This window comes from Nicotiana sylvestris, chromosome 11 (assembly GCF_000393655.2).
Source record: "Nicotiana sylvestris chromosome 11, ASM39365v2, whole genome shotgun sequence".
Classification (NCBI taxonomy): domain Eukaryota; kingdom Viridiplantae; phylum Streptophyta; class Magnoliopsida; order Solanales; family Solanaceae; genus Nicotiana; species Nicotiana sylvestris.
The window spans coordinates 145,368,250-145,392,340 of NC_091067.1; the positions used below are offsets into that span (position 1 = coordinate 145,368,250).

The 24,091-nt window shown below is 34.9% G+C and overlaps 1 protein-coding gene and 1 long non-coding RNA gene across 9 annotated transcripts; one reads left to right on the plus strand and one right to left on the minus strand.

Moving 5' to 3' along the window:
• Positions 1–2,261: 2,261 nt before the first annotated feature.
• On the minus strand, positions 2,262–23,412 carry LOC104227080 (uncharacterized). Of its 8 annotated transcripts, XR_011403730.1 has the most exons (7): positions 23,205–23,377; positions 23,033–23,110; positions 21,538–21,661; positions 20,946–21,400; positions 20,213–20,292; positions 18,089–18,199; positions 2,262–2,542 (listed from the first exon to the last, which is right to left on the minus strand). It is a non-coding gene; the product is annotated as an uncharacterized lncRNA (long non-coding RNA). The 8 variants fall into 8 exon arrangements; XR_011403729.1 differs by lacking the exons at positions 20,946–21,400; positions 21,538–21,661 and adding an exon at positions 3,618–3,685 and having other exon boundaries at positions 23,205–23,412; XR_711020.2 differs by lacking the exons at positions 20,946–21,400; positions 21,538–21,661 and having other exon boundaries at positions 23,205–23,412.
• LOC104227081 (two-component response regulator-like APRR5) lies at positions 11,576–13,732 on the plus strand. The gene is made up of 3 exons (XM_009779210.2): positions 11,576–12,162; positions 12,622–12,795; positions 13,347–13,732. The coding sequence occupies exons 1-3, from the start codon at positions 11,782–11,784 to the stop codon at positions 13,533–13,535; spliced, it is 744 nt and encodes a 247-aa protein (XP_009777512.1). The 5' UTR covers positions 11,576–11,781; the 3' UTR covers positions 13,536–13,732.
• Positions 23,413–24,091: the final 679 nt, after the last annotated feature.

Genomic DNA, 24,091 nt, shown 5'->3' on the forward strand with positions numbered 1-24,091 from the left:
TGACGGAGAAGATTATCCTTCCAATAAGGCAACTCCCAAAATATACTCTGTTTCGTCCAATTATAAGTAACATCGTATCCGGGGAATCTATAAGGTGGAGCTTCAGTAACTTTACTAAAGTTTTGGACCCTCTCCCAAATTTTCTCACCTGAAAGTATCGGAGGTGGAGAATCATATTTCATTTTATTCTTTTTGAATGCATTTTTCATACTTCTAAACTCATGATCAGGTGGAAAAATTGACGATGACAATCAAACCATGATTGCCTTCGGCCATGTTTCAAAGTGAACGCTTTACTATTTTCCATGCAGTAAGGACAAGCTAGCTTCTCAGCAGTCATCCACCCAGACAATATTCTATATGCAGGAAAATCGTTAATTGTCCACATTAAATTAGCACGCAAATTGAAATCCTGCTTGGTTGATATGTCATATGTTTCAACACCATCGTACCACAATTGTTTTAGCTCATCAATCAAAGGTTGCAAATATACATCAATCAAACTTTTCGAATTACATGGACCGGGGATAATACAATTTAATAATATATATGGACTAGTCATGCACAACTCGGGTGGTAGATTATAAGGTGTAAGAAAGACAGGCCAACATGAATATGGTGTCGCAGATACAGAAAAAGGCGTGAAGCCATCCGCACACAGACCTAACCTAATGTTCCTTGGTTCACTAGCAAAATCTGGATATGTCCTATAAAAGTGCTTCCAGGCTTCTCCGTCTGAAAGATGACACATAACACCAGGTGGTGTTCTATTTTCAAAGTGTTATCTCATATGAGGAGCAGAAATCATCGACACATATAACCTCTTTAACCTAGGTATAAGAGGTAAATAATGCATCGCCTTGATAGCGACCATATTCCCGTTAGAAAACCTCTTGAAACGAGGCTTTTCGCAAAATTTACAATTGTTTAAAGTTGCATCATCTTTATAATATAACATGTAACCATCTTCACAACAATCAATTCTCATTGACGAAAGTCCTAACTTAGAAACCAATCTCTTTGCCTTATAGGAGTTACTAGGTAAGTTGATATTAGGGTCAACTAGTTCACTCATAATGTCAATGAAAGAGTCCATGGTTGCTTGAGAAATATTCCAATCAGATTTTATACTTAGTAATCTAACTGCAACAGACAACTCAGAGTGCGGACTTCCTTCCCGTAATGGATGACTACCTTCCTCTAACTATTCAAAAAAATATTTTGCGTCATCATTAGGAGTTTGTTCAACATTTTCATTAGGCTCACCCCCTAAGTACATCCCAAAAGCATCCGCAACCATATCATGAATTCTAGAATCACGATTTGTGTTCTCCACTGACCTACTACTTTCACCCACAACCATGTTATGAAATATTCCATGGCTACCATCGATCTCTCCATGATTAGTCCACACAAAGTAATTCGCTATAAACTCCTTCCTATAAAGATGAAGCTTAACTTCCTCCGGTTTTTCAAACTTCATACAATCGCACCTAACACAAGGGCACATAATTACTCCTTCACTTCGGTATGGTGGAAGTGACATTGCATGTTTAATAAAGTCATCAACCCCTTCTACAAAGTCCTCCCGCAATCCCCGCCGACTAGGATAATTCCTATTGTACATCTAAGTACGATGTTCCATCTATACAAATAAAACAAGAACAAATTAATTTAGTTAATTCATATCCTACTCTTTTTTTAGTTAATTAATTTTATGTCCTAAAATTTCAATTCATATCCTAAATTTTCAATTTATAAACTAAAAGTTTAAATTATAAACTAAAAGTTCAATTCATATCCAAAAAGTTCAATTCATAAATTAAAAGTCCAATTCATATCCTAAAATACTCAATTTATAAATTAAAAGTTCAATTTATAAATTACAATTTCAATTTACAAACTAAAAGTTCAATTCATATCCAAAAAGTTCAATTCATAAATTAAAAGTTCAAATCATATCCTAAAATTACAATTTATAAACTACAAGTCCAATTCATAAACTAAAATTCCAATACATAAACTAAAAGTCCAATTCATATCCTAAAATTTCAATTTATTAATTAAAAGTTCAATTCATATCCAAAAAGCTAAATTCATAATTAAAAGTTCAAATCATATCCTAAAATTACAATTTATAAACTACTAGTCCAATTCATAATGTCACGATCCCAAATACCCGGTCGTGATGGCGCCTATCACATTACTAGGCAAGTCAACCCAAACCATTAACTACAGCAAATTCCTTTTATAAAACTATTTTTCTAGCACAAGTTTAAATACCAAATTTCCATAATAAGTGTTTAAAAACAATAAAATATAAGTGGGAGTCAAATAAACATGAACTAGAGCGGAAAAGAACATAGGTCTAGAGCCTCTACTACATAATTGACTGTCTGATACAACATAGGTCTAGAAAATGCGGAAAAGAACAAGATAAGAAGGAGAAAACATGGTTGTGGACGCCATGCAGCTACCTTGAAATCTCCAGCAAACTCTGGATCAGCTGAGGACCCTCACTCTGCCACTCGGACACCTGGATCTGCACACAAGGTGTAGGGAGTAACGTGAGTATGCCAACTCAGTAAGTAACTAACGTAAATAAGGTCTGAAAGCAGTGACGAGCAGTTAAAAATCATATAACTGAATAAACAACAAGATAACAGGTCAACTTCACAGTTTAAAACCAGTTTCGTCGTAAAATCATCAATTTCAGTTTAAACACTTAAAATCATATACTTATCAATTTTTCAACAGAGGCTTATTTTAAAGGAAGAGTGAAATCAGTGAAAACATCATAACTGGGCCCCTCGGGCAAGGTATCACTCAGATCATGGCCTCTCGGGAAGCCTCTCAGTCACTCCTGACTCACTCTCGTCACCCAGTATTCATTCTTAGCACTCTGGCTCATTAATATCTTATAATAATAGAAATCATAGTAACCATTGTGGCGTGCAGCCTGATCCATAATTTAAAGTCGACTACGCTTACTGGGGGTGTACAGACTCCGGAGGGGCTCCTACAGCCCAAGCGTCATATCGCTACGGCGCGCAGCCCGATCCAATATATATATCGTTGCGGCGTGCAGCCCGATCCATATAAGTATCATTGCGGCGTGTTGCCCGATCCATAACTCACACATATATAAATATCCTCACCATTAGGTTCTCAACCTCTTTCAGTTATTAACCTCACAGCCTCTCGGGCACAATAGTAAAAATTAGGGAACTCAGTCCAAACCGTCCTCACATTTAGAAGTGGAGTCATAAAATCAGTTTTAAACATTTAAACAGGTAAAACATGACTGAGGATATGCTTTCAACAAGTAAAGTGAAGAAAAATAGTAAAAATGCCCCTAAGGGTCTCAACAGGTCGGCACAAGGCCCCAAACATGGCATACAGCTTATAATACAGTATAAATGACTAAAATACGGAATAATATAAGATTCCAAATCAAATATGCGGTTTAATAGTTGCTACATGACGGACCAAGTCACAATACCTACCGGTGCACGCCCACACGCTCATCACCTAGCATGTGTGTCACCGCATTTATCAAAACAAGTCAAATACCGGGGTTTTGTACCCTCAATTCTAGATTTACAATGGTTACTTACCTCAAACCGGTGAAAATACTACTCTGTGATGTCTTTGCCCCTCGAATCGGCCTCCACTCGCGCCGAATCTATCCAAAATCAAAATCACGGCGTCAAAATATGCTAAGGGAACGAAGTCCAAGCGAAAATAATCAAATAATACCAAAAATCCTGAAATTGGCCAAATCCGGGCCTCGGGCCCACATCTCAAAACTCGATAAAAATTACATCAACGGAATCCTTATCCTCCCACGAGTCCAAACATACCAAGAACACTGAAATCGGAGTCCAAATGATCCCTCAAATTCTCATTTTAAAGTCTCTTTATCTCAAGCCTTAATTCCTCAATTTTAGGCTTAGATTCTATGATTCATTAGGTAGATTTCACAATAGAATCGAGTTTAAGTCCAAAATTCTTACCTCCAAGTGATTCCCCTTGAATCCATCTTCAATCTCCTTCAAATAGCTCCAAAAATGACCAACAATAGAAGAAATAAACCCCACATTTGCGGACAAGACGACCTTTTAAACCTTCTGCCCAGACCTGAAATCCTTCTTCGCGAACGTGGTCAAAGTCTTGCGTTCCCGAAGCACAAATTAACTTGACCAATTTTTCCTCTTTCGCGATCGCGACCTCCCCATCGCGGACGCGATGTTTTGCTCAGACCAACCTTCGCGATCGCGTTCCGCCTCTCGCGAACGCGATGAACAAATTCCCCCTTGAAGCTTAGTTGCCCATTCCTTCTATGCAAACGCGACAACACCCCCGCGAACGCGATGCACAGCTGCCCAGCCCTTCGCGAACACGAAGGATAAATTTCCAGCTTCTCAACTGACCCTTCGCGAACGCGAGGACCCTCTCGCGAACGCGAAGGTCATTTTTCTGCAGCGTTGACCTGCAATTTTCTGCAGGTTCCAACTTCATGGAATGGCCCGATTGACTACCCGAAACTTACCCGAGGCCCCCGGGACCTCAACCAAAGGCATCAACATATCCCAAAAACCTTATTCAAACTTGTACCAATCTTCAGAACACCTCAAACAACATCAAATCGACCAAGACACATCGGATTCAAGCCTAAGTTTTTTAAAAACTTCTAAATTCCGCTTTTGATCAAAAACCCGACCAAACCACGCCCGAATGACCTGAAATTTTGCACACACATCCCAAATGACACAAAAAATTGCTGCAATTCTCGTAATTCCATTCCGACCCCTATATCAAAATCTCACCTATCAACTGGAAATCGCCAAAAATCTGATTTCGTCAATTCAAGCCTAAATCTACTCCAAACCTCCAAAATTCATTCCGATCATGCTCCTAAGTCCCAAATCACCTCCCGAAGCTAACCGAACCATCGGAACTCACATCTGATCTCTCTAACACACAAGTCAACATCCGGTTGACTTTTCCAACCTAAACTCACTCTGAAGAGACTAAGTGTCTCAAACCTTACCAAATCCTTTCCGAACTCGATCCGACCGACCCAATACCACATAAAACGAATAGACAAAGCATAAAGAAGCAGAAATAGGGGAAAACGGAGCGGTAACTCATGAGACGACTGGCCGGATCGTCACACATAAACTAAAATTCCAATACATAAACTAAAAGTCCAATTCATATCCTAAAAGTTCAATTCATATCCTAAAATTTCAATTTATAAACTAAAAGATCAATTCATAAACTAGACGTTTTGTTTTTAATATTCAACGATGCATCTGAGTAGGTTATAAGTCGATGAATCAATTTACAAGTGTATCAATCCCTAAAAGAACCCGACCTTGTGTTCCTAGCGCTATATATGTTCTTATATATATATATATATATATATATATATATATATATATATATATATATATATAGAGAGAGAGAGAGAGAGAGAGAGAGAGAGACTCACACACACACATACACAGACACTTCACTGTAATACTATAACGTATATATAACTTGTTATAGTATATGTTAGTGTGTGTATATAACACACACACACACACTTCGTGCTACTTTAACTACATATATAGCATGTTGTAGTATATGCTATTGTATTCATTATTTGTATTATAACAGAGTTAATGAATTACATTCATTCACCACTAGGTTATAAGTCGATGAATCAATTATAACAGATTAATTGATATAAGTCGAGACGTTTTGTTTTTAATATTCAACGATTCGGGTTCTTTTAGGGATTGATAGACTTGTCAAGATCCTCATTAGTATATATAATTTTTCATCAAATATATATATGTGTGTAAATTGATTCATCGACTTATAACCTACTCAGATGCATCGTTGAATATTAAAAACAAAACGTCTCGACCTATATATATATATATATACACGCTTCGTTGTACTACTTTAACTACATATGTAGCATGTTAGAGTATATTTTAGTGTATTCATCCCTTGTATTACAAAAGTGTTAACGGATTACATTTATATTATTTAGATAGTAAATATAAAAGTGATTTTTAATTTTGACCTGAAAAGAGACCAACTTTGGTCGCTAATTTTAAATAAGATTTATTTATATTTTATAAAATATTTTAAATAATAATATAATTATTAAACGTTATAACTGGGTCCCAAAGTTGGTCGCTACTTGCTTCCCCTTTCATAACCGACCAACTTCGGTCGCCAATTTTAAATTATATTTATTTATATTTTATAAAATATTTTAAATAATAATATAATTATTAAAACGTTATAACTAGGTCCCACATTAGCGACCAAAGTTGGTCGCTAATTTTAATATTTCTTTGATCAAGCAAGTCTGACCAGCCCGGTCAACATGTTGACCACTTTACCGACCAAAAAGCGACCAACCTTGGTCGGTAAATTATTTAAAATAATTATTTAATAATTTTCTCTCCATTAGCGACCAACTTTGGTCTCTTTTTTTGACCGACCAACTTTGGTCGCAAAATTTTGGTAGGTAATTCCTAGATTTTTAGTAGTGAAATTAGCCAAACATTTAAATGGTGTTAACTTGGGTTATCTCCAAAATGATCCGCTAATGAATAGATGTGTTTAGCTCAAGTTATATTTTTATGGGCTAAATTTGACACCAGAATTCCGATCATCCCACTAGCATGGTTGATCGGAAACAGCCTCTCCGGACCGAGGGTCTTTCGAAAACAGTCTCTCTACCTTCATAAGGTAGGGGTAAAGTCTGTGTGTACACACAATTCTTCACATACCCCACTCCTGAATTTCACTGGGTTTATTGTTTTTGTTGTTGTTGCCACTAGCATGGTGGACAAGACTTCCTTGTTATTGACAAGTGGTGGTGCCAGCTAATCAGCTACTGTTATGGGTACGCAATAGTTTCGTAATAACTTACAATTGCAACAGAGCTCATACTAAAATGTTTAGGTTTCTGATTGGTTTTCATACATATAGACTTAGATAGTAACCAACAAACGAACGAAACGTCAAAAAGATTTTTCAGACAATAACTATCTCGCTAGTTTCTTTTGTGCATTAACATGCAGAAAAATTCTTGAAGTCCAAAAAACCATCATATATTTTGCAGACAGAAAGATACATTTCATAACAAGTGATGCAGATGATTCTTAAGGACCTACATACCCTTCCCCAGTACAAAGAGCAACAAATAAAAGATGCTTTAGAGGTCCCCAGTCTCATTCCCATATTGATATGCCTATATATGAATATGCAACTAAGTCTTTCAAGAATTTAACGAATGTCAACTGGGGTATCATCATATCCATGATTTTAAGTCAATGAGAAATTCTCTTCTTAAAAGCGAAGTCCGAATTTGAAGTTTATGAATTCGGGATTCCACTTATTGGATTCTAAATTAGTAATTTTTGCATATTTAATGAATTTCTTGAGACAAATACAAAATTTAGACCAACGTCATTGAATTCGGTTGAACCTGTAAGTTGTACTCTAGCTCAGCCCATGCCCTTGTAATAATTCTGTAGATTAATTTAGAAGCCTTGAAATGACCCCCAAATGCAAAATTCAACTACACAAAGAAAATTGAGGTATTGAAAGAAGGACGGGATAATAATCTAAAAGGTAGAATAATTAGCACAACGACGGCACTAGGGGTGTCAAATAGACGGATTGGGCTGATTTTGGGCGCAGGTCAATGACCAGCCCAAAAATTTACTTGGAATGTAGTGAGCTGGGTAAAATTTAGGTCATAGCCCAACTCGCCCAACTCTTATCAAACTTTAATTAATGGATGTTGTTTTCTTATGAATTATTTAATTATGAAATAAGATTTTTTTTTCTTTTATTATGGTCATATATAATATATCACATAAAAAATAAATATTTTTAAGATAATTTAGCAAAGTTACTCAAGGGCTAAAAATCAGCCCAACTTTAAACGGGTTGAAATGGGCTGGGTAAAGATGAGTTGAGTTCAAGAAAAAGGCAGGGCAACCCAACCTTGAATGGATTGGACGGGTTAAATGAGTTTGGACTCAAATTATCACCCCTAAATTTGTACATTGCAGCTATTGCATAATGTTTCCTTTTTAACAATTTAAACTTAGTGTAAAACGAGGTACTCGCTCAATTTAATACCGTATCAAAGTAACGTCGTAGCTAATTCGAGTCCCGCCACTTATGCACGTAATCGGTTCAATAAAAGAAAATCACTCTCACAAATGTAAGAGGACATTAACAGACCTAAAATCTATTGATAAAATTGGCTCCTCTATAATAGTTTAAAGTAGGCATACAACTCAATGACCATAGTCTAACGTCCTGTCTGAAATTACATGTGCGTTAAAGGAAGAAAAATATTTTCATGTTAGATACGTTCTACTATAGTATGAAATTGGCAACAATTTGGTCTCCTCCTATAGTTTATTCTTGTATTGCAATTTAAAGCATAATATGATAACTTTAAGAGCCTTCAAAAAAGATAATCATAGAATGTATCATTCACATATGAGTACCATAAAAAGTTCGGTAAAATGCCTAATATAATAATAACGTACCTAGTGTAATCCTATAAGTGGGATCTAAGGATGGTAAGATCTATGTAATCTTACCCTTACTTTGTGTGAGGTAAAAGATTATTTTCGATAGACCCTCGGCTCAAGAAAAGTATTTTCAAACCTAAGAGTAAAAAATATATGATGATGAAAATACAGAAGAAAAGAAAAGTATTAACAATAAAAATAGTATTAAAAAAACCAAAGTAATAAAATAACGGTAGTAATAAAATGAAGAATAAGAATCTAGCTCTCCCACGAAAAACATAGAAATTGCTCGACTACCTAAAATAAGTGATTTTTTTGTTGTTTTCACACATATTAAGAAATTCACCTTTTAACATTAATTAGCAATAAAATTGACCATATTAACCTTTATTATCTCTTCACATAAATACTCCTAACACATACTCCAACATTAATTACTCCAAGAGCAATGTAGGAAAAAAATAATTAATTCATTCTTGATATCTGAAAAAATCATTTATTTTGGACCGCAAGAAAAAAGGCCAAAAAATCACTTATTTTGGACCGGATGGAGTAACATTCTATCATAATTCTCGACCTTCGTGCTCTCCTATCTAGAGCCATGTCTTCGGTGAGCTGGAAATGTATCATGTCATGTGTAATCACATTTCCCTAATTCTTTCTCGATTTACCTCGAACTCTCCTTTGACCTATCACTGTCAACCTCTCACACTTCATCACTAAGGCCAGTGGCAGAGCCAGAATTTTCAATAAGGGGTGCCAAAATATATAAAAATAAATATATCATAAAATTAAGGGGAGTCAATACATAGTATGTATACATACAAATTAATTTTTTACCTACCTACATAGTGTATTTTTCTCGTGATGGGGTGTCATTTGACACCCCTTCCTATAAGGTGGCTCCGCCACTGACTAAGGCATCTGCGCTCCTCCTCTTCACATGTTCGAATCATCTCAACATCGCTTTATGCATCTTGTCCGCCACATAAACCACTCTCACTAAGTAAAATGCCTAATACATATATTTAACGTGGTTTTAGTTTACAATTCTAAAGTTTTTCTTCAAGAAAGTATTTGTCATATATATATATATATATATATATATATATATATATATATATATATTGACATCCAAATTCAAAACGGAAATACAAGTTTCAAAATTCTATCAGATAAAAGATGATTGACACATATAGAATAACATGTCCACTAACCCTAACATTATATAATCTGATAGTGCAGTTTGAGCAAAGGCAAAAAAAAGGTCATGAGTTTGAATGTGACATTTAACCATGTCACTAGTCAATTCAGCCATTTTTGGGAAAAGGGTTGCATGTGGAAAGTCCTTTATTAATGACACTAAATAAGAGATTAAACATCCAATTTGGAAGTTTGAACCATATGATGTCTCTCTAATGATGATTAATAGCCTAGACATTATCATCCCTAACCTATTAAGCTATTACATTAAAAAAGAAAAAAGAAAAAAAAACATGATTAAGATCGTATATTGCCCGTCACATGGCTGGAGATTAAAAAATGTGATTTTATTTATCCTTTACAAAAATTATCCTTGTTTGAAGCTTAGGACTGAAGTGGTGGGGTCTTATTGCATCTATTTTCAAGATGCAAGTTGGGTAGGAATTGATGTCTCTTGAAGGCAGATTATTGTTGACAAAGGCGGAGCTAGAATTTGAACCTTATGGGTTGAGGATTATAATTATTTTAATAAGTTATTGAGTTCTAAATTAATAATTTATACATATTCATTGAATTTCTTTATACAATTATAGCGTTTGAACAAAAATTACTGAGTTGAGCCAACCTGAAACCAACATTGTGGCTCCACCCCTGATTGTTCAGAATTGTACTGCAAAGAGATTCATAGGACCACAGTATATCACAACTAACAAACCCCACCCCAAAAGAAATTAAGAAAAGAAAAGAAAAAATACATTAATCAAGCTAGAGCTTCATAGTTTGACCATATTGTTAATAGAGCACTAACTATAATCAACTTACGTTAAATTATACTTTGAAAGAGCTTGGCTCATGGTTAACGGCTTAACGCTGTCTTAAAAAGTTCTGTTGAGCTATATGATATCTTATTACTTTAGGTTACAAAGATCTGGTGTTATTCTACCTACCGTTTTAAAAATTTTGTTTGATTGCTCTGATTTAAGGACTAGCATGTGTGTGAATGAAGAGTTTAACATCTGTGGATCAATAATGTATAGAAATTTTTTATCAAGTTTAAATTTTTATTTGATTGCTCTGATTTAAGGACTAGCATGTGTGTGAATCTGTTTGGCCAACCTTCTAAAATCAGTTTATTTTAAAAAGTTTTTTCTCAAAAGTACTTTTGGTGAAAAGTAGCTTGTAAAGGGCTAATTAATTTGAAAAGTATTTCTGAGTGGCAATTAGTGTTTGGCCACGCTTTTAAACAGTGCTTCTAAGTGTAGTTTTCTCAAAAAATACTTTTGGGAAGAAACTATTTTTTCTGCTTCTCCAAAACTGTTTCTGCTTCTGCTTCTCCTCAAAAGCACTTTCTTTATTTTCTAAAAGTTTGGTCAAACACTTCAACTTTTAAACAAAAAAAAAACAGTTTTTTTTAAAAAAAAAAAATACTTTTGACCTTGGAGAAGCTTGGCCAACAAGCTATAATAGCCTATCGAATATTTCAACTGATATCACTAGACAATAAACTTTGGTGGTAATAATTTTGTGTATGCCATATGTATACTTCATAAAATAGAATTTTAAGTTATAAATATTAACAGTGTAAAAAATATCAATACTATTGTTAGCATTCTACCCCATTTCATTGACATTGATCCACGCACCATTTGGCTAAACGCAACATGATCAAATCAAGATTGTAATGACCCCACTTAGAGAAGTCTCTTTCTATCCTTTTTCTTCGCTCTAGCTACATCCTACAATATATATAACAATACATGTCTTTGAGGGAGTGTTAGTGCAGAAGCATGTAGACCAACGTATCTTCTCTATACATATATATGGGATTTTAAAAGAAATTAGCAAGTCAACGACTCTCATTAAAAATGACATCAGCTTCCACGTCACTCTCCAAATTGTCCATTTCCTTTTAAGAAGGTTTGTGCACTCCAATTGTCTTCTCATACATTCTCAATCTCAACTAAAGCTTCACTCTTTATTTACTTTCTTTCTTCAAAACCTCAAATATACTATGTACGGATACAACAATCATATGGAAAACACATCTAGTTATGTGTATACACATTTTCCAACTTCACAGACTATGCCACTGGTCTCTTTACCACCACCTTTGGCCATACCCTCTGTGAATAATATTGAATATGACTCATTATCTCCATTGAAGTCCGAGGTTGGTTATAACAGTAGTAGTTGTAGTAGCTATGGTTCTCCTAGTTCAGTTACAAGTTATGGAATACATGATCCAAGTAATTTGATTCAAAGAAGCATAAGCAGTCACTCACTTCTCAAGAATAATATGGAGGGCTTTTGTCCACTGATTTCTTCACCAACTGGTTTTCTTGACTCAGAAACTACTTCTGTGAGAAAAGTTTTAAGCACCGGCGATTTGCAGGTGAAGTACACTACTTAACGAACTCATATACATTAATTTACGTACGCTATCAATCGTGTATTTTAACCGGTTAAATAAGGATTACTATAGACAGTTACTTGTTGTTGTAAATCATAACTTAAGATGGTATACAAATATTATACACTGTTAATGCACAGAAGTCAAACTCTTACAATACATAATCTACACACATTTATATATCTTATAGGAATTTTATTTATACATATAACTTACATACACTTACAATGTAAATAATTTCTTACACTTGTGTATTTTAAATATTGTAACAGCTAATCTACCTTATATTTCAGGTTACTAATTAGACTTTTTATGATACTTTTTATGGACGGTTACCTATAGTTATCTTTTAATTTAGGTCACCTTAAAATGTGAACATTCTTTTACACAGTAACATCTATGAAAATTTGTTTCTAACTTCACATTACATATATGGAACAGGTAATGCACCTATTGCAACATAATCACCGGTCAGAAAGCAGTTTGTCCAGTGAGAGTAACAGCATAATTGAAGGAATGAATAAAGCTAGCAGATACAGTCCTGAAGAGAAGAAAGAGCGGATTGAGAGATACAGAAGCAAGCGAAATCAAAGGAATTTTAATAAAAAGATTAAGGTAACGATGTTGATGACATATTTTCACCATGTACCGACTCTTAAAATTAAAATAATAATAATAAATAAATAAATCTTGGCGTTTTCGTTGTTCACTTAATTTAGCCGATAATTATAATATTTTGTCATATAATAATAAAATACGGATTAAGACTCATCAGATGATGACACCAAGTAGTATTATTTCTGGATAGTATATTTAAGGGCTTTTGTCACTTTTAGCCAGCGCCAGAAACTATTTATATTTGGTAGCCGAAAAACGTATAAAATTTGTATAATTTTTGCATATAACATATAAAATGGATATATAAAAAATATACACTTTTCGAATATTATTTTTCCTATATTTAATTAACATATGCATGGCACGTACCATGTGCATACAAGACTTATGATATGTCCTTTAGATGTTAATGCGCTTTAGGGACCACAATAAGGACTTCCAAAATGATAAAAATTACATCTTTCGCACTCATACTTTCTATCTTGGTTTCTATTAAATCTCACATCAAATTTTTATTTTTATTTTTATTTTTTGTCGTCAAATATCAGTATGAGTGCAGGAAGACTTTAGCAGATAGTAGACCTCGCATAAGAGGAAGGTTTGCAAGAAATGATGAAATAATGGAGAGGACTCCTCAGAACGAATATTGGACTCAATCAAGGTTAGAGGAAGGCGAAGAAGATGATGAGAACTGGATTGGATTTCTTGATGCTTTTTCAGCAAACCTTATTCCATAATTATATTTATTTAAATTAAGGGGAGAAAACAAAAAGAGTTCCTCAAGTTTTAATGTTCAGGAACTCTTTTCATTGTGTGGCAGTTATTGTTTTTCTAGTTTTAGTGATGTTTAATCAAGAATCCCTTTTAAGATTGACGATATTATGTACATTTGGCTTATTGCATAATGATTAAAAAAATGTCCATTTGGAGCTTCTGTTTGCAAGTCTTATAGTTGCATATTTTACGGGTCAATGAATGACTTATTAATTATTATTATTTAAAATATTTTTTTTATTTTTGGCTGAAGGACTTATTAGAGTGGACCTTGGGATTCTTTTAGTTCTTGGGAGCTGGGCTCGAGTAGGTTCGTGAATAATGCGAATTAGAAGATAAAAGGGAGAAAACATTTTTATAAGATAAAACATATATACATTAACGTGATGCAAAGTGAAATTAAAACTACTAAATGGTATATCTGTTTAACACTTAAAATTAATTTTGTATTTTATGTCTTAATCTCTGCTATGGGAATAGATAGATTTCTTACCACAACAACTTTCATAATCCATACCAATGACAGCATGTGTTGACTTGCCACAGTCTATTCCCACTTGCAAAAATAACATGTCCTAGCTAAATATTCATATAAAACATGATACAGTTTTAACTCCACCTCAACGTTTTGGGAAAAGTTAATTGAGTTTGTGTTAGAATTGTATTTCACTAATCATAACTTGTCCAATCATTCTTAAACCTCTAAATTTTGTCAGTCCAAAATCTAATTACCACTTCTAATGAAATTGTTCGGATAAGGAAGATTTCAAGGTGTTAAGAAAATTAAGAGCGACAGTTATAGCCACAAGAGTGACAGCTAAATAAAACTTGCTTATTACAATGGATAGCACTATTCATGGGCGTCAAGAAATATTCATCCTTGGTGCTTATTGCCTAATTAATATTTGGCTATCACTTTCGAGGCAGACAAGAGGTATTGAAGCAACAAAAAGCATTCCCAATAGGCAACTACTACTCCCCATTGGGAATAATTATTGAGTTTTAGTTCGACATAATGACCGGTTTATACAATCAAATCACTTAGGAGGCAAGGCAATTGTATGTAAATTTCTCTTATAAGCATTAATCGATAACATGATTATTGCGGAAAGTAAGTTTTGGTTGTCAATACATGATAACATAGTAGCAAGTAGCAACTATATCCTATGGACTGGACAGTGGCAAAACACAACGTAACACGTTTATGTACTTCAATAACTAAAATCTGGTCAAGACATTAACCAAAAAATGACTTGACCATTGTTGATTTGGATGTTTCAAACGAGTTTATCATCAGAGGGTGTTGAAAGCGATTTGGCAAACAAAAGCTTAGTGCTCCTTTCATCTCATCTTATTCAACATTGCTCATCTTTCTAGAGTCAACCAACTAGTTTACATATTAATCGGCCATTAGTACTGTATTATTTTTCACAATAAATTCATAAATTGTAGGCAGATGTAGCCTTCACCAGCAGATGCAGGCATATTTATATTTATATTATGTTTTTACTCATTCATGGACGGAGCTACAGCTGCAAAAGGTGGTCAATTGAACACTATTTGTCGAAAAATTATATTGTGTACATAGGTCAAATATCACTTATTATACATATATATTAATAGCGAACATCCTTATTGAAATTCTTGGTTTCGCACTCATTATCAGAAAAGAGTAATTAGTGCATTAGTCATCCTATTGATTCAAAATCCCAAATCTACTTCTACAAGAGGAAGTATTGAACACATGACTAAGAACAACTTTAGTAAGACAATCGAAAAGATTTGTGGCCAACGGACTGCAATATTATTAATGCATGTTCCGTACTATGCAGTATTCAGGTTAAAAAAAATTAACAGAAATACAATCAGCAACATGATCACTAATTCTCTATTTTCTTTAAGACCAAGAGACTCTCCACTTTTTAAAAATTTTAAATACAAAAGCCCTAAGAAAAGTACCCCCACCATCAGGGAAAAGTTAACGCTGGAGAAATGATGGATATAAATAAACTACTAGTTGTATTGTTTAATAGCTGTGGCTTTTCCCTACTCTTCTCAGGTGCCTTTGAAACTCTAAAGAGTGTATTTGGCTTTTAGAGTCTGTAATGCTAAATTTTTAATTGTAAAATGAAACCATTATGGCTATCAGCCTACACTTTTACACTTAATCATTTGGTTTCTCATGTTACTGAATGATGAGTTGAAGTATATTAAAATCATTTACCATGAATGACTTTGACTTAGATGTCATCAGAATCTGAACATGGACTTTGTTTACTCAAAGGCTACTTACTATCAAGTTGGCCCCTAACAGTAGGGAGGAAGGCCAGTTCTTTTCTGTCGGACGGGGGTGGGCTTCCCACTAATTAAGAGACATAATCTAATAAACTAAGCTGCTTAGACCCATGTGTGTGTATTCTTTAATTCTGAGTGATTCTAAACTTTTTATAGCTTCATCATAGTCTAACTGTTCTGTTTCCCCTAGTCTGGTCTGGTGCATGAGTCGTGAATCTTAAGCTGAAACTCCTTGTCAAACTATGTAATTCGATAACTCATAAGAAAACTTAGAGAATGGAGGGTAGGATCCAGACATAAGGCCTGACAAAATATTGTTTGTTCGCAAACAAAACAAAAACAAAGTTATGTTTCTAGTTCCCCAGTTCCATGTGAACTACATCAGTCACCCTTCATTTCACACGACGGCTCATATAACCAAACCAATACTCAGCCCTCCAAAGCCAGAATCCTCAACAAACAGCAAATCTGACCAAAAAACTGATCTTCAATGCTGGTTCCAGCCCCAAAAAAAACGCAAATAGGACACAATTTTCGACCTAATAATGGATATCAGCAAGATTCTAAAGACCCTACTATCTTGGGTAAAGCATGTCCTATGTCATACCTATGCAGCCAAAAAAAAAAAAAGATCAAGCGCAGTCACAGTCCAATGTCATGCAACAATAGATTAATCCTCGTCATTCCCATGATAATGATAATGGAAGCACACGGTAGCTTTAGCATCAACTGAGTCTTCAGGGGGGGATACTAAAAGCTCGAGCGCATGAGTCCTCAGGGGAATAAACTTAAAACTTCAACATCATACATTGTTGCTATAAAATTCAAAAGATACAACTAAATACTTTATGCACCTTTGATTTCCTCAAGAGCCACATACTACACATAGACAGGGAGGATGTAAGCATGGAGTAGCCAATAATTTAAGATCGAACTCTCCATGTATAATTATGCGCACGCACACATGCACTAAGTTCGCCCCGATTATCACTAAGGAATAATGGATATTGGATTTCCCTCCGGATAAATTTCTACATAGTCATAAATAACTTCTCTTCCCTCTTGTTTCAATCTTTCTACCTAAATCACCGAAAATACTAAATTTAGGAGAAGTACTTACCATAACAGGAAAAAGCAAGTCAACAACTCAAAACTAGCCGAAAAGAGAAAGTGCAGCAAAGTGATCGTGAAACAAACCAGGCAAAGATTTTCCCCTCTTTTTCTAGTAATGAGTGCAGGTCTAATCCATGTACTGATTTCAAATCCTGAATCTACTCTCAACTAGAAGGAATTATTCCTCATAACTACAACTTATTAAGATAAAGTTAAAAAGTTTCCTGGCCACTGGCCTGTGCTATACTGTTAAAATGTTAATGAATATTCCGTACTCTGCAGTATTCAGGTGAAAAAATAAAACAGAAATACAATCAGCATCATGATCTCTAATTTTCTATGTTTCTTTAAGAGCATAGAGGCTCCCTACATTTTTAAATACAAAAGCCCCAAAAAGTACGCCCACCATCAAGAAAAAGTTAATGCTGGAGAGATGAGGGATATAAATAATCTACTAGTTGTATTGATTAATAGCTGAAGGTACCTACAGCTTTTCCCTACTCTTCTCAGGTATCATTGAAACTAGAAAGAGCATATTTGGCTTTAAGAGACTAATGCTAGTATTTTATTATCAATGAAACCCATTATGGCTATCACTTTTGCACTAATCATTTGGTTTCTCATGTTACTGAATGATGAGTTGAAGCGTAACTATAATTACATATTATGAATGACTTTTCGACTGTAGAGGTCACCAGAATCTGAATGTGGACTTTGTTTACTCAAAGGCTACTTACTATCAAGTTGGCCCCTAACAGTAGGAGGATAGCCAGTTCATTCTTGTCGGACTGCAGTGGGTTGCCCACTGATGAGCATCTACTTAATTAAGAAACATAATCTAATAATGTAAGCTACCTAGGTATTTCCGTGTTTGTGTACTTTTTAACACTAACTGACGCTAAGCTTTTTAATAGCTTCATCGTAGTTCTAACTATTCTGTTTCCCCTGTTCTGGTGCATGAGTCGTGATTCTTAAGCTGAAACTACACATCAAAACAAATAAGTGAAACTTAGACAAGAGTTCTTGTCTGTCATCATGTATATCTGAAAGGATCCAGACATAGGCTTTTTTTTTAATAATGTTGGTGTCTAGGCCATGTTGAGCGTACCTCAACTTCCATGACTGTCTTGGCTTTTTATCTTGACTCTTCCTTTCTGCTATCTTGGTGGAAAATGTGACAGTGGTATCGCTTATTTTCAAGAATACCTATGAACACAATCTGACCAAAAAACAACGGATCGTGAACGCGGCTTCCAGCCAAAAGAAAATGAAAAAAATAAAAAGAAGATGCAAAGAGACCCCTACTATCTTGAGAAAAGTATGTCCTGCCACAGCAATGCAGAAAGCCAGCAACACAAACAAATGATCAAGCTCTATCACAGTTTACAATGTCATGCAACAATAAACATATAATTAAATAGCTTTGAAATACTGTTAGCTTTAGCATCAATTTAGCAATACTTTTGACACATAACAGCAAAAGCTCATGTGAAGGAGTTCTCAGGAAAAGAAAAAACTAAAACTTCAATATCATAATATTGAGGCCCTCTGAAGGAGTTCTCAGGAAAAGAAAAAACTAAAACTTCAATATCATAACATTGAGGCCCCAATTTTAATAGATACAGCCAGATCCTTTATGCACCTTTGACTTCCTCAAAGCGCCAGAAACCAGGCACAAGCGTGGAGTGCATCCAGTGCTTTCAGATTGTTCTCTATAAATATAATTAAATAGCTTTGAAATAGATACATTTATTCAAGTTGCTTTGATTGTCAGAAAGGAATAATGGGCTATGGTAATCCGAACCCATCAATTTAGAATTCTAAATTTTGCCTCCGGGCACGTATGGAGTTCTGATAATTTGGACATAACCATGACTGACTTCAGTTGCCCTAATGTTTCATTACATGTCTAATGACACAAAATTACTAACTTTGGAGCACTTATCCAGAGCATGACAAAAGGAAGTCATCTACAAGCTGTGAAACCAGTAAACGGAGAAGAAATTGCAGCAAAGTGGCCATCATACGAACCAGGAAAAAGTTCCTATATTGTTGTTTTGCTTGTTTGGGTGGGTTGAGGAGGGGCTTTATATGGGGATGAGCATATTCTTTTTGAGTCTAGCAATAGAGGGTTGACGTGAAATGTATTAAAAGTAATGAAGAATGCAAAATTTTGCGCTTGTGTATAAGAACCTTCTTCAAGAATAATACTTAAAACTTAGAAGTGGGCAATAATCCGTCAATAAATTGGTAATATATGGCTAATCAAAGGGAAAAGGAAAGATGGCTGCTCCACGTGCATTTGACGTCAAAGTTAACTTACATGAAAGAATTTTAATCAGTTTCCCATCAATGACATAATTGCAGCAACCGATATGCACTCATGAACTTTAGCACACTGCTATACCCCCAAAAGTCGATACCGCATCCATGAATTTTGGCATGCTCTTCCGCTCATTTTTGCCCCCTTATAATCGTGATAAAGTTTTCCGTCAGCGACACATTTCCATCTATAACCATCTTTTTTTTACTTTCCCTCTGAAACCATCTCTTGTTTCGTATAATAGTATAATTATAACTTTTCCTCGTTAACCATTTTAATAGGATTACCTTCTTGCTTTAGAATGATTTATCACAACTCTCAAATGAGTTGTCAAAATAGATTGTTTCTGACGAGATAAGAACAAGCTGTATTTCTGACCATAATTTTCAGAAGTTCTAGCTCCTTTTCCTTTTTTTTCCCCCTTTGATTCTACAAAGTTAGATCAATGTAATAAAACAGAAATTCAAAACGAAGATGATTGGCCTTACTGTCAAGAGAAGTAGAAGCAAATTTATTGAGCAAAACAAAAACAGAAAAGCAAAACGAAGAAAAAGAAAGAGATGCAATTGACAGGACAGATTAGCTTTTTTGCTCCAGTTCTGACACATACTCGTTATGGATCTATGCAGAATTCTTGATAACTGTGATTAACTTGCTACTAAGAAAACTGAGACTGTAATGAGAAGATTTTGATGATCATGCTGATAAACATAATATTTAATGAGCCATCAATATCTGAGTGCACCTATTAGATAAGCCACGTGATATTCAGAGCTTTGATCCAGTCAAATTAACAGAAGAATCGGAATAACAAGCAAAAGAGCTCAAAGGACATTATGCAAGAATAAAGTAGCCAAGCTAAGACAATACACTTGCCAATTGACAAACAAACTAATTAGACAAACTCACAAGTTGTAACCTAATTAGCAAGCTCCTGGAAGGAAACATAGAAAGTCGACAAAAATCTGCAAGGTATCAAATTCTTCTCCCTGCAATATATAAGATCGAAGATTTAAGACATGTTTGTCACGTGCAGATACAGAAGAAAAGAGCAAAATGGAGCTGGATGAAGCTGATAGATTCAAAACGAAAAACAAAAACCACGCTAAATACTTGAAGGGAAATAAGTTGCGCAGAGCTATCGATCTCACAAGTTCCCAAACATTCCTTCAAAAAAGTCCAACTTTTGTGGCTAATAATCGTACTTTTATAGTCCCTAAATTCAGTAATATTTATTTGCAAATGGAACTTAATCAACATTTGGAACCAAATCAAAATTGTTTCAGTTTGACTCCCCGAAATAACCTGGCTAATTAAAGTCGGAGGAAGAAGCACAATATTCAGAACACTTCTTATCTACTAGTAAAAGAAATACTTCATTTTTTCAATTTTATGTTGCGCAGATACCAGTTGACTAGGCATGGAGTTCATTGTATAAATTGGGGGGAAAATCATGGTAATAACTGAAAAATTACTTTCACGTCAACGTTTAAGTTTGTAGTTAAACAGATTTGAACTTTTAAAAATTGGGCAAGATATAGAATTACTAAAATGCTGTTGAACAGTTTAAACATCCCAAAATGGAAGTGTCATATAAATTGGGATATAGGTGGTAGTAGATCTCTGTCTGTCAGAGATTCACCCTGGATCTGATAACTTCGATTATTGCCAATGTGTCTCAGCTCCCCCTCTAAATTGGAAATTTTCTGCAACCAAGTGATATTCCTCTACTTCCATTTGATTACTAAGCTCATTAGTGGATGATCCATCAGCTATGTAGAGCAATCATATCTCATATCCCTAAATAGTTCTTTCTTCCTTTGACAGTTATGAAGTTGTATCTCAATCAGCACTTCACCTACTGTTGAACTTTTAGGGTACTTTTGATCTTAATGTCGATCTTGCCTAAATAATGTGCTTTGAGATGTCTATTGTGATAAGCAGAATTTCATGATGTCTTGCTTCTCAAGATAATCTCTTTTGCTAATTAGTTTCCTTCAAAAAACTTAATGAATGTGCAATGTGCTTCCGATGCCTTCCCCATTTTGAATCATAGCCAAGTCAGTAGATCTCTTTTGATAGAGAATTGCACAAGTCCTGCCGTCCAAATTCATGAATGTGAAACACAAAAAATAAGGTCAAAATTTTGGTTTGGTCTCTGAACAACTAGCAAAATGAAACCTCATAAAGATATTATTTACACACTCTATTCCTTTTATCTGACCATCCTTTACCTAAAACAATAGGATAGGAGAGGCCAACCCAGAAGGTAAGAGTTTACAGCACAGCCCTGAAAATTTGGCCCCAAGGACGTATGCTCATACAATAAGTGGAGCTTCTGGCTAACAAAGGTAATACCTGCTTACATAGTGAAGTAAATAAGGTGGACTGTTAGAAAGCAAGGAAGTGGATATAAATGAGAGACAAGTTCAAGAAATTGTCAGAAGACATTTCCAAATTGATGGAGTTATGAGATTGGTGAAAGAGAAGTTTTATTTTTCTAATTAAAAGAGCTTGAAAAGGGAACTTATGATCCGATTAGAGAAGCAGCCTAATCTATATTAAGAAACATGCAATCATTCCTCATCAATTCAAAGTCAAAAACGAAAGATTTCTCCAGCAAATCTTCTCTCAACAGTTCTTGAAGTCAATCACTTTTCATTGTGACAATTCACAATTCAACCGTAGCATGTCACATCATCTTGTCCCCATTACGTCGAGCGGTCGAAGAGTACCAATGGTCACCCTAGCCCATTGAGTGCTTTACCTCAGGCCATCAAAATCATACACTCTACTGAATAGATTCGCAGAAAACCAGCCATGTTCGTTCATGGTTGGCCTTCCGCCCCTAGCCACTATTCATCCCTGTATTTTGCAACATACGTGGAATCGATCCTCCAAAGCCTGTTAGAACTCTCATTTCACTGATAAAAAATATAGCATTGAAGCGTGGTTGTATGATGTGATACTTAAGATAGGCAACCAAACATTTGATTTAACAAGTGTACTTTGGATTCTATGTGCTTGACATTTTTGGTCCTGTTGATCTAACTACCCTGGATTAGTTCAATCGGTATAACTATCTTGTGATTACACTAGAGCTTTGAGAATGGACTCTCTGTACGACATCCCCCTTTTTTTTCAATGATCAGAGGTAAAATTTTATTCAATAAACAGTACCAAAGAGGTACTGATCAACTTCTACAAACTCTATGTCCAGCATCCCTTGCATGCAATATGCAGAAATCATAACTCTTCATTGTGGAGGACTCAAAAAGATGTGCTGGTGATGTGTTATTTCATAAGGTATGCGTTTAACACATTTGTAATCATGAGGACTGAAAGCAGATGATCCATCATAACCTCAGGTAACATTGCATCTGTAAGACGGGTTACATAATTCTACGTGAATATCAGGGAAAAGGAAAACTATCCAAAGGCAGAACTACAAGTCAAATTAGAGTAATAACCAAGGTAAAAGACTTCCATAGTAAAATCACTTTTCTCCAGCAAACAGTTCATTCAATGTAGTTTTACTCGGAAACGAAATTATTTTCTTGTTCATAGTTTTTATCATTTCTATTACTAGAGTATATAAACGATTTAAGATCCCAACTTGCACTTCCAATGAAACCCTAATAAATTTACATAGTGGTCCTGTCCAAACATTTTGATCAAAAATCAGATAAGCAAATGTAACTTTTATGACAATGAAGTAGAAGTACACACCTCAATTGCAGCTTTAACCATAGATTGCTTCAACGTAAATGGCAACTTTATCGAGAAATCAATAGCAATAAGAATCACCTGAAAAGTAGAAAACGACAAAGTAATCACATAAAAATTATAGCATATTCTGATCAGAGGCGTCTAATACTTCGAGTTAGTAAATGTAGACTACCGTTGCATTAATTACGTCTGTGTGGCAATAGTTCGAACTTAGTACAACTATATACAGCTACAATTACCAACGCCTTTGATTGTGCGGTTGTAGGCTACTCCGGTGTAGCGCAATTGCCGCGTAGTTTTGTTCTTGGCGGGTTTGATCAACCCGAAACTACTCTACCTTGTAAAATTGAGTAGAGTGGTTTAACATGCTAAAGCAAAATAAAAACTTTAAAAATATTTCCTTAGGTTTTGTTGGGCCGAAGGATTCCTCAAATACAAGGCCCAATAGTTAATTTCTGATTAGCTTTTAGCTTTATTATTTTGGGCCCATTTTGTATAATACCCGGGCCCAGTTAGTTTTGTAATAAGTCATGTTTGACTATATACATCAGCTCATTTTTTCTAGAAGGATAAAAGAAGAATCATAATAAAAATATCTTTCCTTTTCTATCTCTTCTCTCTCGTTTTAGGGTTTTCTTCTCATTTGAGATTTCTCCGATTGACTCTGATAATGGAGTCTAACATGGTATCAGGGCACTTCAATCGATCTGCCTCACTCACAGCTTTCGTCCGATGGTAACCATCAAGTTTGGTTCGCCGGTTTCGTTCAGATCGAAGAATCTCCTGTCAGAATTTTCTGTAAACTTCTCTAAGTTCTTCGTCTCTTTCTCGTTATTAGAAGACCTTAGCTTCTTTAGGTGTGCGAAGAAGGAGGGTAAAAGTTCTATTATTTTACTTGCATGTGAAAATCTAGGTGAAATTAGGGCATTTTTGTCATACTTGTGAAATTTGAGATCTGGACTACTTCTGTGATTGTCTACAAATTGTTACTATAGAAATTTATTTTGTGTGTGAATATGGGAACTCCTTCATCTTCTACTGATGGTTTTGTTGAGTTCA

Excerpts from the sequence above, each read along its gene's own strand:
- LOC104227081 (XM_009779210.2), top strand. The coding sequence starts at position 11,782 with ATGTACGGATACAACAATCATATGGAAAACACATCTAGTTATGTGTAT. Across the intron at positions 12,163-12,621 it reads TAAGCACCGGCGATTTGCAG|GTAATGCACCTATTGCAACA; the intron begins GTGAAGTACACT and ends TATATGGAACAG. Across the intron at positions 12,796-13,346 it reads ATTTTAATAAAAAGATTAAG|TATGAGTGCAGGAAGACTTT; the intron begins GTAACGATGTTG and ends GTCAAATATCAG.